Below are 19822 nucleotides of genomic sequence, written 5' to 3'. Positions count from 1 at the left end.
GGAAACAATGTAAACTGAGCTTTTTTGCACATTTGAAGATTATTACTATACTTTTGTGGTAGTTTGTGTGCCTTCTGGAGACGAAACAAAAAAGGGTTAATGTCCTAAAAAGACGCTAGTTTTACCGCTAGGCTAAGCCTTCTGTATTTTTTTAGATTCAGGAACTCTTTAGATCAATCCGAGCTGTAACCGCTGCCTTTTTTAATGATTTCATCAATCTTGCAGACTGAATGTTTGGTCGGTCTGCAGCTGCTGGACGTAGACGGTTTATAAAGATGGACGACAGATCTCTGCTTCCTCCCACTGGACACACAAACCAACAACCATCTGACGGGACTGGTGATGGCCACGCCCATTTTATAGCATCAAATGAATAATTCAAACTAAACATATCAGAAATATGAACTCTTTAACATACATCAGCGTGCTAAGAATGACTTAAAATGACAAAAAAAAAACGTATGGGCTGAAATGTAAGCCACCAGAAACTGAATTTGAATTATTTATATTTGAATTTGAATTGCTTAACTTGCTTAAAAACTGAATTGGAATCACATAATTTGAATTTTTATTGTTCAATTTGAATCATTGCAATGAAAAACCGAATCTGAATTGTAATTTTAATTAATTTTAATTTATTTAATGTATTAGTTTTTTTAACTGAACATTCAGTTCTCACAATTCAAATTAATTTCAATTTTCTGCAACGAAGATGCACAGAGCAACTCTTCGGCCAATCAGCACCTCCGTTTTTTTTTTTTTACATTTGTTGAAACCCGGTTGCCATAGCGCCTCTCCGGCCAATCAGCACTTCCGTTCCGTTTCGTGGCGGTTGGCAACCGGATAGCAACAGATGTTTCAAATAAAAACGGAGGTGCTGATTGGCCGAAGAGGCTCCATGGCAACCGGGTAGCAACAAATGTTACAAATAAAAACGGAGGTGCTGATTGGCCGAAAAGTCTCTATAGCAACCGGGTGGCAACAAATGTTACAAAAGAAAACGGAGGTGCTGATTGGCCGAAGAGGCGCTCTGTGTATCTTGTTTGAAGAAAATTGAATTTGAATTGTGAGAACTGAATGTTCAGTTAAAAAAACTAATAAATTAAATTTCAAATGACAAGTCAGATTCAGTTTTTCAATGCAATGATTCAAATTAAACAATAAAAATTCAAATTATGTGATTCAAATTCAGTTTTTTAATGCAATTACTCAAGTAGAGCTGCAACAATTATTCGATTAATCGAACAATAATCGATTATTAAATTAATCGCCAACTATTCTGATAATCCAATAATTGGTTACAGCAGTTTTTTAAAGACAATAAGTCCAAATTCTCTGATTTCAGCTTCTTCAATGTGAATATTTCTGGTTTCTTTGTTCCTTTATGACAATAAACTGAATATCTCTTTGGTTTGTGGACAAAACAAGAGATTTGAGGACGTCATCTTGTGGTTTGGAAACACTCATTGATATTTTTATACATTTTATTCACCAAACAACTTAACGATTAATTGTTTAAATAATCGACAGATTAATCGATAATGAAAAAAATCATTAGTTGCAGTCCTAGTTCCAAACTAATAAATTAAATTTCAAATTACAATTCGGATTCAGTTTTTCAATGCAGTGATTCAAATCGAACAACACAAATTAAAATGATGTGATTAAAATTCAGTTTTTTTTAATGCAATTATTCAAATTAAGTGATTCAAATTCAAATATTAATAATTCAAATTCAGTTTCTAGTGGCTCATATTTCAGCCCGTACAAACTGTCCTCAGGAAAAATAGTATTTGGCGTCTACTTTGATTATTTTTTAAAGTTTGGTTCATGTCCCATCCAATAACAAGGAGAGGAGTGTTCTGCAGCCAGCCACCAGGGGGCAGCAGAGATGTTTGGGCTTCACTTTTAGGGAGCTTTTTAATGTCGTCCATCTTTGTTTATAGTGTGTGTGTGTGTGTGTGTGTGTGTGTGTGTGTGTGTGTGTGTGTGTGTGTGTGTGTGTGCTCAGAGACGAGACTGTTCCCCGATCATAGCTTTGCAGTCAATCATATCATATATTGTATAGGGAAGGAAAGATTCCCATGCAAAAAAATATAAAATATATATATATAGGTCTTAAAAGCTGCATTATTGACCACTAGTTGACTCCCAGACCACTAGGGGGCAGCAACACAGTTCAGATGGAGCCAGTTTAGTTCCTCTCCACCACCTGATGAATGTAAATCCAGTATTCATTCGCCTTTTTACGCTTCAGAGAAAACTTTCTGTCCTGTGTTTGCTCACTGTTTCACTTCCTTCACCAGCAAACAGACCAAACGGCTGCTGACATGTTTTATATTTGTGGGATTCTAGAGAATTATGAGGAGTTTGGATGGAGCGTTGAAGCAAAACGATGATCTGAGAACCGTAAAGAACCGTAAAGAACCCTAGATACAGGTGTTGATTCTCAGTACACTGTAAAAAAAAAGTTGTTTAAAAACCAGATCAAACAGTAAATCTGAGGGAAATGATCTTGCTGCATGGACAGATAATTTACCTTGACAAGATTTCTTGAATGAAGGTTATTAAATCTAGAAATAAGCATGTTGAACACTTAAAATAAGAGATTAACTCTTAAAACAAACCTCAGATTTAGTGTTTTTATCTGTTTTTAGACACCTTTTTGCAGTGTGGAACCAGCAGGACTAACAACTTCAACAGGAAGTCATTTGTTTTAGTGTGAATATATCAAAAATATTGCTGAAAGGGAGCAGAAACTTAAAAATTAAAATTAAAATGTCGTGTTGTTCAGGTATGAAGAAGCTCGGTGGAACATCAATAAAAGATGGAGATGAACCTCATAAATCCACAAACATTTAATCTTTGAACGAGCCATGTTGCTCAGCTTTCTCTGCCTATATATATATATATATATATATATATATATATATATATATATATATGTATATATGTATATATATATATGTATATATGTATATGTATATATATATATATATATATATATATATATATGTATATATATATATATGTATATATGTATATATATATATATATATATATATATATATATATATGTATATATATATATATATATATGTATATATATATATGTATGTGTGTGTACACCATATACACTACTGGTCAAAAGTTTTAGAACACATCAACTTTTCCAGAATTTAATTGAAAATGATGCAGTTTAATGTCTCAGTGTACTCTGAAATTAATGCACATTTGCAACATTTAAAACATTTTATTGAGCATGATAGTGTTTTGGAAGTAAAAAAAGATTCAAAATCACATTTTATGTTGAACTAAAGGACTAAAAAAAGACACAAAATGACCAAAAAAAGACAAAATGACAAAAAAACACATAAAATGAATAAAAAAAAGACACAAAATGACTAAAAAAAGACACAAAATGACTAAAAAAGACACAAAATGACTTCCAAAGACATGAAAAGAATTCAAAAATGGACAAAATAGCCCAAGACTCCATAGAGTTAAGTTGTTAACCCATTTCTTGTTCCCTGAAAAAGGCCTACTTGTATAATTCTGAAATGTACATTATTTTCCAGTTTTGGTTAAGCTTACCTTTTTTTATTTACCTCTGGCAGTTCACCACTTACCTTTGGACCCTTTCAAGCTGTTCATCTGACTTGAACTGCTTGAATTTAGATAAAAAACTGGAAAAATTGGGCTGTTCTAAAACTTTTGACCGGTAGTGTATATATATATATATTTGTTTATTTATTGACCCATATATATATATATATATACATATATATATATGGGTCAATAACGTGATCCAACCCAGTGTCAGTTGGTGTAACCAGTAATTTTTTCCCCATAAAATCTGATTATATACAGGAAAATAAATGTGAACTAAAATGAGAAGAAAAAAAAAATACAATCCACGTTTACATGGTAACACTATGGTTCATAACAAATTTTACATCATTTGTCAAAACTTAAGAAAAAAATGGTTGTATTTAGAATATGTTCTGCTCAATATTTACGAAAATGTGTAAATGTAGAAATGGTTAAAAAAAAAATAATTGTTTTCATTTTTTTGTGGTTACACCATTTGACATCTTTTTTTTTTTTTTTTGACAGTGAGCCAGCAGAGCTAAAGTAAATAAATTCAGCCGTCATTCATCTGATGATTCCTGAAGAGCCCAAGAAGTCTTTAGAGCTGTTCAGGTTTCTGAAGGTCAGAGTGAATAAAGACTCAGAACGTTGTGATTCAAGTCTGTTTTGGTTCTATATTTTATATATTTTATATATTATTGGTTAAATACTCTCATGTCTTTGTAACACTTGCAGACGTGTTACATTTAAACAGACAAAAAATTACCTTCTTTAAATTAGATTTACCTACAAATTTGAAAGGGGGGAATTCAAATCGCACCAAGGTTATTATAGTTAATGAAAACTAACGAAAACTAGAATTGAAAAAACATTTTTGTTAACTGAAATAAAATAAAAAAGATAACTAACTGAAACTGTATTTTGTGGTTCCAAAACTAACTAAAATTATAGTAAAATGTCCTTCGTTTTGGTCTTTGTCAACTTTTTTCATCCGTAAACCTTTTTGGTTGATATGAAATCTATTTCATCTATCTGGTTTTATGACTTAATAAACTTATTGGGGCTGAGATGGATCAGACAAAGGAAATAAAGGAAACATTTATTATGACCTTATTGAATCTGGACCCAACAAATACCCCATTACACAACAACTACAACTAATAAAAACTAAACTACAACTAATAAAAACTAAACTACAACTAATAAAAACTAAACTAAAACTAATAAAAACTAAACTACAACTAATAAAAACTAAACTAAAACTAATAAAAACTAAACTACAACTAATTTAAAAAATTCTCAAATTTACCAGAAAAAAAGTGACAAATTAACGAGAAAAGTGACAAATTTAAAGAAAGAAGTGACAGATTTACGGGGAATTTTTTTTTCAAATTTACGAGAATTTTTTTTTCAAATTTACGAGAATTTTTTTTTCAAATTTACGAGAAAAAAAGTGACAAATTTACAAGAAAAAAGTGACAAATTATTAGAAAAAAGTTACAAATTTACAAGAAAAAAGTTACAAATTTACAAGAAAAAAGTTACAAATTAACGAAAAAAAAGTTACAACTTTATAAGAAAAAAGTGACAAATTTACAAGAAAAAAGTTACAACTTTATAAGAAAAAAGTGACAAATTTACAAGAAAAAAGTTACAACTTTATAAGAAAAAAGTGACAAATTAAAAGAAAAAAGTGACGAGAACATTTTTTCAAATTTACGAGAACATTTTTTCAAATTTACGAAATAATTTATAATTTTATTACGAGAAAAAGTGACAAATTAACGAGAAAAGTGACAAATTTAAAGAAAAAAGTTACAAATTTGCAAGAAAAAAGTGACAAATTTAAAGAAAAAAGTTACAAATTTGCAAGAAAAAAGTGACAAATTTAAAGAAAAAAGTTACAAATTTGCAAGAAAAAAGTGACAGATTAACGAGAAAAAAGTGACAAATTTAAAGAACAAAATTGTCAAATTTACAAGAAAAAAGTGACAAATTTACGGGGAAGAATTGACAAAAAGGAAACATTTATTGTGACCTTATTGAATCTGGACCCAACAAATACCCCATTACACAACAACTATAACTAATAAAAACTACAATAAAACTAATAAAAACTACAATAAAACTAATAAAAACTCAACTAAAACTAATAAAAACTCAACTAAAACTAATTTTAAAAAATCTCAAATTTACCAGAAAAAAGTGACAAATTTACGAGAAAAGTGACAAATTCAAAGAAAAAAGTGACAGAATTATGGGGGAAAAGTTTTCAAATTTACGAGAACATTTTTTCAAATTTACGAGAAAAAAAGTGACAAATTTACAAGAAAAAAGTGACAAATTATCAGAAAAAAGTTACAAATTTGCAAGAAAAAAGTGACAAATTAACGAGAAAAAAGTGACAAATTTACAAGAAAAAAGTGACATATTTAAAGAAAAAAATTGTCAAATTTAAAGAATAAAGTGACACATTTACGGGGAAAAACTTTTCAAATTTACGAGAAATTTTTTTCAAATTTACGAGAATTTTTTTTCAAATTTCCGAGAATTTTTTTTCAAATTTCCGAGAAATTTTTTTCAAATTTACGAGAATTTTTTTCAAATTTACGAGAAAAAAAGTGACTAATTCACAAGAAAAAAGTGACAAATTTAAAGAAAAAAGTGACAAATTAACGAGAAAAAAATGACAAATTTACAAGAAAAAAGTGACAAATTTACAAGAAAAAAGTGACAAATTTAAAGAAAAAAGTGACAAATTAACGAGAAAAAAATGACAAATTTACAAGAAAAAAGTGACAAATTTACAAGAAAAAAGTGACAAATTTACGGGGAAGAATTGACAAAAAGGAAACATTTATTGTGACCTTATTGAATCTGGCACCCAACAAATACCCCATTACAAAACAACTACAACTAATAAATACTACAATAAAACTAATAAAAACTAAACTAAAACTAATTAAAACTATCAAACTCACTCTAAAAACTCATTAAAACTAACTGAATTTGAAAACAAAAATCACAACGAAACAAAAACTGAAACTGATGATAAATCCAGAACTATTCTCACCTCGTGTGCTTCCCCAAAGAGAGAAGAGAAGCAAAGAGACATAAAGCTGTGTGTCGCTTCCAGGTGGTGTTGGGTTCAGATCTGGGTCACATCCCAGAATAGATTCAGGCCGTTCAGGGTCCAGAACCAACTCCTGCTTTGTGTCCTGGACTGAGCTCAACATGGTAGAAATCTTTCAGTTGAAAGCGTTTTCTAGCTTTTCTCCTCACTAAAGCTTGAAGTGCATTGTTTTGATTCAGCGCTCACAATAAACTCCGTCAGAATAATCTTTGAGATGAATTCAAACATCAGAGTGAAACAGCAACACACACCAAGAACACGCTTTATTTTAACCTCTTTTTCTTTTTTGGATCCAGTTTCAGCCTTCAAACTGAAAAAAAAGGTGTTTAAAAACCAGATCAAACAAAATAATGTCTTTTTTTGGTCTTTTTGTGTCTTTTTTGGGTCTTTTTTTTTGGTCTTTTTTTGGTCATTTTGTGTCATTTTACATCTTCTTTTGGTCAAAAAATGAATCAAATAATAAAAGTAAAGCTGCCAGCAGTGATGAACTGACCCGAGCAGAGTGACCTGATGATTATTTGGTTCTTACCAAGATACTTTTTTTGTCTTTTTTTGTGATTTGACGTCTTTTTTGGGTTTTTTTTTTTTTCTTTTTATCTCCTTTTTGGTCATTTAAGTCTTCTTGTGTCTTTTTTTGGTCTTTTTTTGGTCATTTTGTGTCTTTTTTGGTCATTTTGTGTCTGTTTTTGGTCATTTTGTGTCTGTTTTGGTAATATTTTGTCATTTATTTTAGTAATTTTGTTTCTTTTTTAATTTTGTGTCTTTTTTTGGTCATTTTGTGTCTTTTTTAAAATAATTTTGTGTCTTTTTACATCTTCTTTTGGTCACAAAATGAATCAAATAATAAAATTAAAGCTGCTGCTGGCAGCTTTAATTTGATTTTTGATGAACTGGCCCGAGCAGAGTGACCTGATGATTATTTGGTTCTTACCAAGATAAAAAAAAAAAAAAAAGACACAAAAAAGACACAAAACGTAAAATGACCAAAAAAGAAATAAAAAAACAAAAAACACCCAAAAAAAGACATAAAATGACCAAAAAAGACAGATAAACACCCCAAAAAAAGACATAAAAAGTTTTTTTTATCTCGGTAAGAACCAAATAATCATCAGGTCACTCTGCTGCTTTCTTATTTTCAACATGTTCAACATGCTTATTTCTAGATTTAATCATCTTAATGTAATAAATCTTGTCAAGGTAAATTATCTGTCCATGCAGCAAGATCATTTCCCTCAGATTTACTGTTTGATCTGGTTTTTAGACCTTTTTTACAGTGTAATTGCATTTGTTGTTGTTATTTCCCGCCTTTTTTCTTCGTTCCTTCTGGTTCTTCTGGGGATTTTTCTTAATCATTGTACGCAAACTTGAATCAGCGTTTATTTTCTCTGTATGTGCAATACAATAGACATAGAGCTCATCTCATTTCTGTTGTGTTCTTCTGACTCTCCAGGTTTAATAGAGCAGCAGCTACCAGTATTGTTAAGAACTGTGCAGGTCCATCCTGCTTTATTCTGACGCCATGTGTCCCATAATCAACTGTTTCACATGTTTGTCACGATGAAATGTATTCCAGCTGATGGGCTCTCATCTTTCACACAGTAAATATCTCAACATTAAAATGCCTCCACAGCTTTCCTTCCTCCCAGTGTCCAGTTAGCCTTTAGCATTTAGCCTGTTAGCGTCTCAGCTGAACAACTTTATCCATAGTGACGACTAAAGGTTCATTTGTTTGGACAAATATAATGATAACAGCAGAAATAGCTGATGAGAGTTTAATTTAAGAGCTGATATCTAGACATTTCACATGGTTTTATTGATTTTGGTTATTATCAAGTATGTTTCCATGACTGTGGAGATAAAAATGATTAAAGAAGACACAAAAATAGAAAAAAAAATGTAAAAATGACACAAAATGACCGAAAATAGATGTAAAAATGACTAAAAAAGACACAAAAAGACCTAAAATAGATGTAAAAATTATTATAAAAAGACAAAAATACCTAAAATAGATTTTAAAATGATCAAAAATACACAAAATGAGCAAAAATAGATGTAAAAATGCCAAAAAAGACAAAATTACCTAAAATAGATGTAAACATGATAAAAACAGACACAAAATGAGCAAAAAATGAGCAAAAGATACACAAAATGACCAAAAATAGATGTAAAATATGACTAAAAAGACACAAAATGACCTAAAATAGATGTAAAAATGATCAAAAAATGCACAAAATTAATTAAAAAAGACACAAAATTACAAAAAAAAACCACACAATTATTAAAAAAAGGCAAAATTATTAAAAAAAGATACAAAATTATTAAAAAAAGACACAAAATGACCAAAAACAGTAATTAAAGGGACCTTCCACACACAACACGGTAAAGTGCCATTCATATAAAACTCACATTAAACTTTCATATCAAGGTGGGGGCCACAAAATATCGTCACGAGGGCCACAATTGTCCCGCGGGCCGGCAGTTTGAGAGCCTGTATAAAGTCACCTCCTCTGGCTTTAACAACAGCAGGACATATACGAGACATTTGTTCCTCAGGTTGTTTAAAGTTTGTTCCAGGATCTGATCCAAGCTTTCTACAGTTGATCAGTGAGAGACTTTATGACTGATCCATCCAATTCAACACTGATTTTATTGCTTTTGTGTTGAACTGGAATCAATAAGTTGTGTGAATGATTTGTCAGTTTGTGGCTGCTATAATAACAGTTGACCACTAGATGTCATGCTAGGATCTCTGTCTGTTTTTGAAGCTTTCAATCTTTTTCCTATTCAATCAGGAAGAAACCTCAAAAGCTCCACAATCGTCTAGACGGATTTCAGAATAAAGGCCTCCTATAAGAAGTGAGGAGCATTTATGGGTACAAGTCAGGAACCGGCCTACCTTACAGATCTCAAGGGTGCTGAGTGCAAAAAAAATGGTTCCAAGCGAAATTTTGAGTTTTTGACCTTCTAATTTGCATATCAAAATGGCGGCCGTTGGTCGTTGGACCATTTCCCCTTAGTTTTATTGTAAGTAGGCAATCAAAGATGAGGAAATTAAGTTTCTGGATCTATAGTCTAGAGTCAGAGCAAGGATATAGTGGAGGCTCAGTGTTTTTTTATGCATATATATATTGCATATATATATATATATATATGTATATATATATATATATATGTATATATATGCAAAATACCAACTGGAACATTTAAAAGTGATATTGTTTGAATATTTACGTTGGCCTTAAAAAATGACACAAATAATGCTTAATTTCACCTTAAAAGTTGATATTTTGCATATATATATATATATGATTAAAAAAGACACAAAATGACCTCAAATAGATGTAAAACATTTTTAAAAAGACAGAAAAAATGTGTAGATTTATGAGATTTAAAGTGGTGAATCTGGAAGAAAAAAGTAGCTTTTTTTCCCACTTTTTTCTCGTAAATCTGCAGCTTTTTTCGCATAGATTTGCCACTTTAAATCTCTCAGCCTCAGTTATATCTGATATTAGTCTCATCATTTATCCATCAGCTTTATATCAAACCCTGGAATTAAGACCAGAAGAAAATACTTTGTTTATGTTTGTTTATTCATTATATAAACAGTTTTTTCACACATCCCATCAGTGAAGTTTGTTAAATGATTTTTGTTCAGTGATTTCTTGTACAGATTCACTTCATCCACACAATCAATTAGTTTGATCAGAATCTGAGAGATATACAAGATAATAATGACTATTTCCTTATTGATTATGAACATGATAATTATAGTTTTATAATACATCATAGAGCCTCATTTGTGCTTTGATTATAACAGCAACATTTGGTCTAACAAACAAATAAATGTAGATATAATTCTAGGTTTTTTTTACACATTTTCTTAGAATATTTGGAGCTTTCTCTCTTAAGAGCCATGCAGGAAAAAAAAAACAACAACATACAAATATTCAACAAACATTTGGAGAGAAATGTACATTTTCCTGCAGAGAAATATGAGTTGAGGTGAACAACAGTCATCATGAGCAGTGAAAGCCTCCGTGGCTCAACAGACACAGGAAGGAAAGTCAAACATCTACAGAACAACTAATGAGCAGATGTCAAAGCCCCGCCCATAATGTTTGATTGACAGCTGATCTCTGCAGAGAAGAAATGCCACAACGATGAGCTCTCAGCAACAAACATGGAAAGAAATCAGTTTAAAGGTCCCTTATTGTAGAAAAACACCAGTTACAAATCTTGTGATTATAAAGCAGGTGCAGTTGCAATAAAAATACTGTGAAAATATATTTTCTGACTGCTTCCTAAAAATCTGTCACTCAAAGAAGCTGCTCCTATAGGATACGGCAGTATACACATTATCGTGTCCGACTCTAAATCTGCAACCTGTAAGTGAACCAGTAATATATTTCATGTTTGAGTCAGAGGGAAGCATCATAAGGCTCAAGAAAGGCTCATGAATATTAATGAGACAGGCCCAACATGATCTGAGTTGCTGGAGCTGCAGAAGGAGGCTGAGAGAGCAGATGAACAACTGAACTCAGGTGGTTTTAGCACATAAAACTACAAATGTATCCTCTTATAGATATAAAAACTTCAAATAAAACACCACAAAGGTGAACAAAATGGGAGCTTTAAGAGTTAAAACACACTTTTACCTGCTGTCCCTTTGGTTATTTGAGTTTACAGAACTCAGCAGTGTCTCCATCATAATAAAGCCAAAGTCCAGCATAGAGCGGCTGAGTGAACGTGGTCTGGACTCTGCGGAGGAGGGTCATGGTTTCAGAGACGCTGTAGAAGGACAGAATACCTGCTCTGTGATCCAGGTACACTCCCACTCTGGAGGACCGAGGACCTGAGACGTGAGTATCGATCTTGTTGTAGCAAAATGTATAATTGTTGCTGTCACATGTTAATGCCCAAGACTTGTCATTGCGTCCAAATAAAGAGTCATCCGACCACTCTCTGCTGATGTTCTTGTATGAAGCTGCTACATTAACTCTATTCCCTCTCCACTCCACCTCCCAGTAACATCGTCCAGTCAGACTCTCTCTACTCAGGACCTGAGGCCATCTAGTGAATCTGTCTGGGTGACTTGGATAGGACTGTTCATTACTCATGAATGTTGCTTTTCTGTTCCCCTCAGATAATAACAGCCGTGTGCCTGCTGTGTTTGGATCCAGTGTGATCTCACATGAATATTTTAAGAACTCAGCTCTGGTCGTGGGCTCTGCTGGTGAATCTGACAGTAAAACATCCACTTCAGTCAGTGAGACGTCTGTCCATTTGTCTCTCAGGACGTCCTGCAGTTTGTCTCTGACTCGTGACACGGCCGCTGTCACGTGGTCAAAGCGGCGGCGAGGACGGATCTGGATGCTGGATGTAGACGGGCTGAGTGCTGACAGTGAGGGGTAGCTGTGGAGAAACTGGTTGTGGTCCTCTGTGTTTGAGAGCTTCTTCAGTTCAGCGTCTTTCCTCTTCAGCTCTCTGATCTCCTGCTGCAGCTTCTCCTCCACCTCTTTGACTCCATTCACTTCAGTTTCCTGCTGGGATCTGACCTGCCGCTTCACCTCAGAGCTTCTTTTCTGCATGAGACGGATCAGCTCAGTGAACATCTTCTCACTGTCCTCCACTGCTTTTTCAGCAGAGAGATTGATGGCCTCCAGCTCCTGTTGAAGCAGCTTCACATCTTTCTCTCTGTCCTGGATTCTCTGCTGGATGTTGAGTCGACTCACCTCCAGCTCTTTCTGCTTCTCGCTCCTTTCTGCTGCAGCTGAGACCGTGTCGTGGCCTTTATGTTGGTCCACAGAGCAGAGATAACAGATAGACTGCCGATCGGTCCGGCAGAACATCTTCATCACCTCATCGTGCTGAGAGCAGATGTTCTCCTGCAGCTTCTCGGAGGGCTCCACCAGCTTGTGTTTCTTTAATGGAGGTGATTCATAATGAGGCTGGAGGTGTTTCTCACAGTACGAGGCCAGACACTGCAGACAGGACTTGAAGGCTTTCAGTTTTCTCCCAGTGCAGACATCACAGGCCACATCTCCAGGTCCAGCATAGCAGTGGTCAGCAGGAGCAGCTTGGAGTCCAGTCTTCTTCAGCTGCTCCACTAAATCTGCTAACATGGTGTTTTTCTCCAGCTTTGGCCTCTTTCTGAAGGCCTTCCTGCACTGAGGGCAGCTGTAGACCAGTTTCTGATCCTCTCCATCCCAGTGGCTGTTAATACACTTCATGCAGTAGTTGTGTCCACAGGAAAGAGCCACTGGATCCTTCAGTAGATCCAGACAGATGGAACAAGAGAAAGTTTCCCGGTCCAGCTGAACTCCTTTCTGCGCCATTTCACCTCTCAGTCACAACGACTGTCTAAGGTTCACTTCCTCATGAGTGAAATCGGTTTGGACTCTGATCTGAACAAGGTGTGTGTGTGTGTGTGTGTGTGTGTGTGCAGTGAGTCACCACCATGTTGGTAACACCCATTTTCTAACTAGTAGATGTGAAGGGGAGGGAACCAGGAAACAGCAGGACAGAGTGGAGCTGGCTGTTTGAGAGCAGGAGAAGAGGGAGGGGTTGCTGTAACAAATCATTAGAGGATGATGTCATTGTGTGTGATACCTATCCTGTGTGTTTCACTTTAAGGAAAGTGCTTTTCTGACTCAACAATATTATTTCAGACCAAATGTCATGCATGATTTCTTCAGGGGCAGACAGTGATAGGGAGAGAGAGATCAGGATGGAAAGGACTCAAAACATTGAGACATTTTTCATGATAAAGAGAAAAAAAGTCTGCAGATGATGATGATGAAGGTATCAGTCACACAACAATCAAGAACTATTAAATACATTCTGTTTTATTACTTTATGTGTATTTCAATAGTCTTTATTGTTGATGAGTGGATGTGTGGTTGTTGTTTTTATAAGCTTATGTGCATATGCTAAATGTGCATATCAACCCAAGAACAAAAGCAAAAGACCTTGTGAAGATGCTGGCTGAAGCTGGTAAAAGTGTGTCATTATCCAGTCAAACGAGTCCTGAGACATGGACTGAAAGGCCACTCTGCCAGGAAGAAGACATTACTCCAAAAGAAACAGAGAACAGACAGATTTAGTTTAGTTTTTATTAGTTTTAGTTTAGTTTTTATTCGTTGTAGTTGAGTTTTTATTAGTTGTAGTTTAGTTTTTATTAGTTTTAGTTTAGTTTTTGTTATAGTGGAGCAGATAAGTGATATAATCTTTCAGTTTATGATACAAGCGTGAAAATTGGCATGAACCCTCTCCATGGGTCACTTGACAAGAAAATTGTCCGAGATATTTGAATTGTAAGATTCTTGTATCATAAACTGAAAGATTCTGGCAAAAATGAGCACTTAGCCGCTCCACAATTAGTTGTAGTTTAGTTTTATTAGTTTTAGTTTAGTTTTTATTAGTTTTAGTTTAGTTTTTATTAGTTTTAGTTTAATTTTTATTAGTTTTAGTTTAGTTTTTATTAGTTTTAGTTTAGTTTTTATTAGTTTTAGTTTAGTTTTTATTAGTTTTAGTTCAGTTTTTATTAGTTTTAGTTCAGTTTTTATTAGTTTTAGTTTAGTTTTTATTAGTTTTAGTTTAGTTTTTATTAGTTTTAGTTTAGTTTTTATTAGTTTTAGTTCAGTTTTTATTAGTTTTAGTTTATATTTAATTAGTTGTAGTTTAGTTTTTATTAGTTGTAGTTGTTTTGTAATGGGGTATTTGTTGGGTCCAGATTCAATAAGGTCATAATAAATGTTTCCTTTATTTCCTTTGTCTGATCCATCTCAGCCCCAATAAGTTTATTAAGTCATAAAACCAGAGAGATGAAATAGATTTCATATCAACCAAAAAGGTTTACGGATGAAAAAAGTTGACAAAGATGAAAACGAAGGACATTTTCACTATAATTTTAGTTAGTTTAGATAGTTTAGTTACCGCAAAATACAGTTTCAGGTAGTTTTTTTTCATTTTTAGAAACTCTCGTTTTTATTTTTATCTCAGTAAAAATAAAATGTTCTTTTAATTCTAGTTTTTGTCCTTTCGTTCACAGTTTTTTATAGAAGTTTGAGGTAGGCCAGTAAAAAGTATAAAAGTATAAAAAATCTAATTCTCAAGTAGCATAAATCAAGAGACTGAAATAATGACAGTAGTCTAATTATGAGCCCATAGAGGTTTTAACTCTCCTGGTAATAATAATATTCACTGTACTGCATGTACTAACAACCTTGTTGGACTAGAGGGCAGCAGAGTATCAACACAGAGACGTTTCTCTCATTGATCCTGAATGTTTTAAAAACATTATGTGAGGTTTTCTTTAACTCCAGTAAAAGTATTCTGTTAATACATGAGCAGAAACAATATTCAGACCTTTTACTACACTGAAAGTAGCCGTGATTTAATGTAAAAACATTCTGTTACAAGAGAAAATCTGCAATTAAAATCTCACTTCGCTGAAAGTAGAAAATAAAAGTACTCATTATGTACAATCCTATATACTGTTATATTATAGTTTAAAATACTAGTAATAATGTCTTAGCAATACATCTGGAGCCATATTTAACAGTTCAGACGTGTGCATCACTGTTAAGTGTCCTCTGGAAACACTTCTGTTGTGTTGTGGTCTTTGTTTTCTAAATGCTGCTCTTTTGTTGTCAGACTGATGAAGATGTTTTCAGTTTGTTGTGTTTTGTGTATTTGCATGTGTTTTCTCTAGTTGCAGCGTTGTGAGCTATTTTTTTTGGTAATTTTGTGTCTTTTAGTGATTTTGTGTCTTTTTTGGTCATTTTGTGTCTTTTTTGGTCATATTGTCATTTCTTTTAGTAAATTTGTTTTTTTTTAAATAATTTGTCTTTTTTTGGTAATTTTGTCTCTTTTTTAAATTTTGTCTCTTGTCATTTGTCTTTTTTTTTTTTAAGTAATTTTGTGTATTTTGTGTCTTATTTAAATATTTGTGTCTTCTTTAAAAATTGTGTGTCTTTTTTAGTAATTTTGTCTCTTTTTTGGTCATTGTGTCTTTTTTTTTGTAATTTTGTGTTTTTTGGTCATTGTGTGTCTTTTTTTGTAATTTTGTGTTTTTTGGTCATTTTGTGTCTTTTTTTTTTAAAACTGCTGCTGGCAGCTTTAATTTTATTTTTGATGAACTGGCCCGAGCAGAGTGACCTGATGATTATTTGGTTGTGTTACGTCCAAGCATTACGTCCACTGACTAAACCCACCCAGCAGACAATAACATAACAATCAGAAAATTAAACAAAGTCAAGAGTGATGTGAACAATGATGATTTATTTTACAATAACCAAACAAAGACACACTAAGGTGGGGGAGGATGGGGAAGTGATTGTGCCAAAAGAAAGTTGAAACCAATATAACAAAAGAAGGCCGATCTAAACTAGCTGTGAAGAAAAAAACAAACAAAAGGCCGAACTAACTTATCTACAAAAAAGGCTTTCAGAACAATACAGGGGTGGCACAACCAATAAACTAATGGAGTAACAGAGAATAATCTACATGATGCAAAATGTACTGGGTACCCCAACTTACCTAGTCCCAACCTCACCACAACAACACAGCACTAACAAGTCGGATTTTAAACATCCAAGCACACAAAACACCAGTCTCACAGACAGAGATAACAAAAAACAAGATGGCCTCTGTGATCCTCAGAACGCTCCTATTTCAGCCTGAACACACCTCCTCTGATTGGCTCCACAGGTGGAAATCAGCTTTCCAGGTGGATCCAATCAGCTGGTTAGCACCTGGAATGACACAGAAAGGAGGAGGAGAGGCAGAAACACACACAAACAGTCCTCTGGCACGTAACACCAAGATAAAAAAAAAAAGACACAAAAAAGACACAAGACGTAAAATGACCCAAAAAGAGATAAAAACACAAAAAACACCCCCAAAAAAGACATAAAATGACCAAAAAAGAGATAAAAACACCCAAAAAAAGCCATAAAATGACCAAAAAAGACAGCTAAACACCCAAAAAAAGACACCAAAAGTTTTTTTTTATCTCGGTAAGAACCAAATAATCATCAGGTCACTCTGCTGCGTTCTTATTTTCAACATGTTCAACATGCTTATTTCTAGATTTAATAATCTTAATGTAATAAATCTTGTCAAGGTAAATTATCTGTCCATGCAGCAAGATCATTTCCCTCAGATTTACTGTTTATCTGGTTTTTAGACCTTTTTTACAGTGTAATTGCATTTGTTGTTGTTATTTCCCGCCTTTTTTCTTCGTTCCTTCTGGTTCTTCTGGGGATTTTTCTTAATCATTGTACGCGAACTTGAATCAGCGTTTCTTTTCTCTGTATGTGCAATACAATAGACATAGAGCTCATCTCATTTCTGTTGTGTTCTTCTGACTCTCCAGGTTTAATAGAGCAGCAGCTACCAGTATTGTTCAGAACTGTGCAGGTCCATCCTGCTTTATTCTGACGCCATGTGTCCCATAATCAACTGTTTCACATGTTTGTCACTATGAAATGTATTCCAGCTGATGGGCTCTCATCTTTCACACAGTAAATATCTCAACATTAAAATGCCTCCACAGCTTTCCTTCCTCCCAGTGTCCAGTTAGCCTTTAGCATTTAGCCTGTTAGCGTCTCAGCTGATCAACTTTATCCATAGTGACGACTAAAGGTTCATTTGTTTGGACAAATATAATGATAACAGCAGAAATAGCTGATGAGAGTTTAATTTAAGAGCTGATATCTAGACATTTAACATGGTTTTATTGATTTTGGTTATTATCAAGTATGTTTCCATGACTGTGGAGATAAAAATGATTAAAGAAGACACAAAATGATTAATAATAATAGTAATAATAAAAATAATTAAAAAATACAAAAATGAGCAGAAATAGATGTTAAAATGATTAAAAAAAATACACAAAATCAGAAAAAGTAGATGTAAAAATGACAAAAAAATACAAAATGACCTAAAATAGACGTAATAATAATTAAAAAAGTCAAAAATGAGCAAAAATTGATGTAAAAAGATTAAAAAAGACGCAAAATGAGCGAAAATTGATGTAAAAATGACACAAAATGAGTGAAAATTGATGTAAAAATGACTAAAAAAGACACAAAATGACTTCAAATAGATGTTAAAATGACTAAAAAGACACAAAATGACCCACAAATACAACAAAAAGACACAAAATGACTGAAAAAACACTAATTTACTTTAAAAAAGACACAAAATGACCAAAAAATACACAGAATTACCAAAAAAAGACACAATTATTTTTAAAAAGACACAAAATGACCAAAAAAGACACAAAATGACAGAAAAAAAAATTAGTTAAAGAAACTAAATGACAAAATTATTTAAAAAAGACACATTATAAAAAAACACACAATTATTAAAAAAAGACACAAAAATATTTAAAAAAGACACAAAATAACCAAAAAAGACACAAAATTTCAAAAAAAGACAAAATTATTTAAAAAAGACACAAAATCATTAGAAAAGACACAAAATTACCAAAAAGACACAAAATTACCAAAAAAGACACAAAATTACCAAAAACAGTAATTAAAGGGACCTTCCACACACAACACGGTAAAGTGCCATTCATATAAAACTCACATTAAACTTTCATATCAAGGTGGGGGCCACAAAATATCGTCAAAATATCGACAAAATGAGCAAAAATAGATGTAAAAATGCCAAAAAAGACAAAATTACCTAAAATAGATGTAAACATGATAAAAACAGACACAAAATGAGCAAAAAATGAGCAAAAGATACACAAAATGACCAAAAATAGATGTAAAATATGACTAAAAAGACACAAAATGACCTAAAATAGATGTAAAAATGATCAAAAAATGCACAAAATTAATTAAAAAAGACACAAAATTACAAAAAAAACCCACACAATTATTAAAAAAAGGCAAAATTATTAAAAAAAGATACAAAATTATTAAAAAAAGACACAAAATGACCAAAAACAGTAATTAAAGGGACCTTCCACACACAACACAGTAAAGTGCCATTCATATAAAACTCACATTAAACTTTCATATCAAGGTGGGGGCCACAAAATATCATCACGAGGGCCACAATTGTCCCGCGGGCCGGCAGTTTGACAGCCTGTATAAAGTCACCTCCTCTGGCTTTAACAACAGCAGGACATATACGAGACATTTGTTCCTCAGGTTGTTTAAAGTTTGTTCCAGGATCTGATCCAAGCTTTCTACAGTTGATCATTGAGAGACTTTATGACTGATCCATCCAATTCAACACTGATTTTATTGCTTTTGTGTTGAACTGGAATCAATAAGTTGTGTGAATGATTTGTCAGTTTGTGGCTGCTATAATAACAGCTGACCACTAGATGTCATGCTAGGATCTCTGTCTGTTTTTGAAGCTTTCAATCTTTTTCCTATTCAATCAGGAAGAAACCTCAAAAGCTCCACAATCGTCTAGACGGATTTCAGAATAAAGGCCTCCTATAAGAAGTGAGGAGCATTTATGGGTACAAGTCAGGAACCGGCCTACCTTACAGATCTCAAGGCTGCTGAGTCCAAAAAAAATGGTTCCAAGCGAAATTTTAAGTTTTTGACCTTCTAATTTGTATCAAATGGCCAAATTGCCCATCTTGCTCAGTCATTGGACCATTTCCCCTTAGTTTTATTGTAAGTAGGCAATCAAAGATGAGGAAATTAAGTTTCTAATCTATAGTCTAGGGTCAGAGCAAGAATATAGTGGAGGCTCAGTGGCTTTTTTATGCATATATATATATATATATATATATATATATATATATATATATATATATATATGCAAAATACCAACTGGAACATTTAAAAGTGATATTGTTTGAATATTTACGTTGGCCTTAAAAAATGACACAAATAATGCTTAATTTCACCTTAAAAGTTGATATTTTGCATATATATATATATATGATTAAAAAAGACACAAAATGACCTCAAATAGATGTAAAACATTTTTAAAAAGACAGAAAAAATGTGTAGATTTATGAGATTTAAAGTGGTGAATCTGGGAGAAAAAAGTTGCTTTTTTTCCCACTTTTTTCTCGTAAATCTGCAGCTTTTTTCACATAGATTTGCCACTTTAAAT

At 32.9% G+C, this 19822-nt stretch overlaps 1 protein-coding gene across 1 annotated transcript; it reads right to left on the bottom strand.

Moving 5' to 3' along the window:
- Positions 1 to 11205: 11205 nt before the first annotated feature.
- On the bottom strand, positions 11206 to 13089 carry LOC131959808 (tripartite motif-containing protein 16-like). Its single transcript, XM_059325027.1, has one exon. It carries the CDS (start codon positions 13057 to 13059, stop codon positions 11395 to 11397), a length of 1665 nt encoding a protein of 554 aa, XP_059181010.1. The 5' UTR covers positions 13060 to 13089; the 3' UTR covers positions 11206 to 11394.
- Positions 13090 to 19822: the final 6733 nt, after the last annotated feature.

The sequence above is a fragment of the Centropristis striata genome, chromosome 21 (genome assembly GCF_030273125.1).
Source record: "Centropristis striata isolate RG_2023a ecotype Rhode Island chromosome 21, C.striata_1.0, whole genome shotgun sequence".
Taxonomy (NCBI): domain Eukaryota; kingdom Metazoa; phylum Chordata; class Actinopteri; order Perciformes; family Serranidae; genus Centropristis; species Centropristis striata.
The sequence above is the reverse complement of the archived record's forward strand: the minus strand, read 5'-3'. Positions and strand labels throughout refer to the sequence as shown.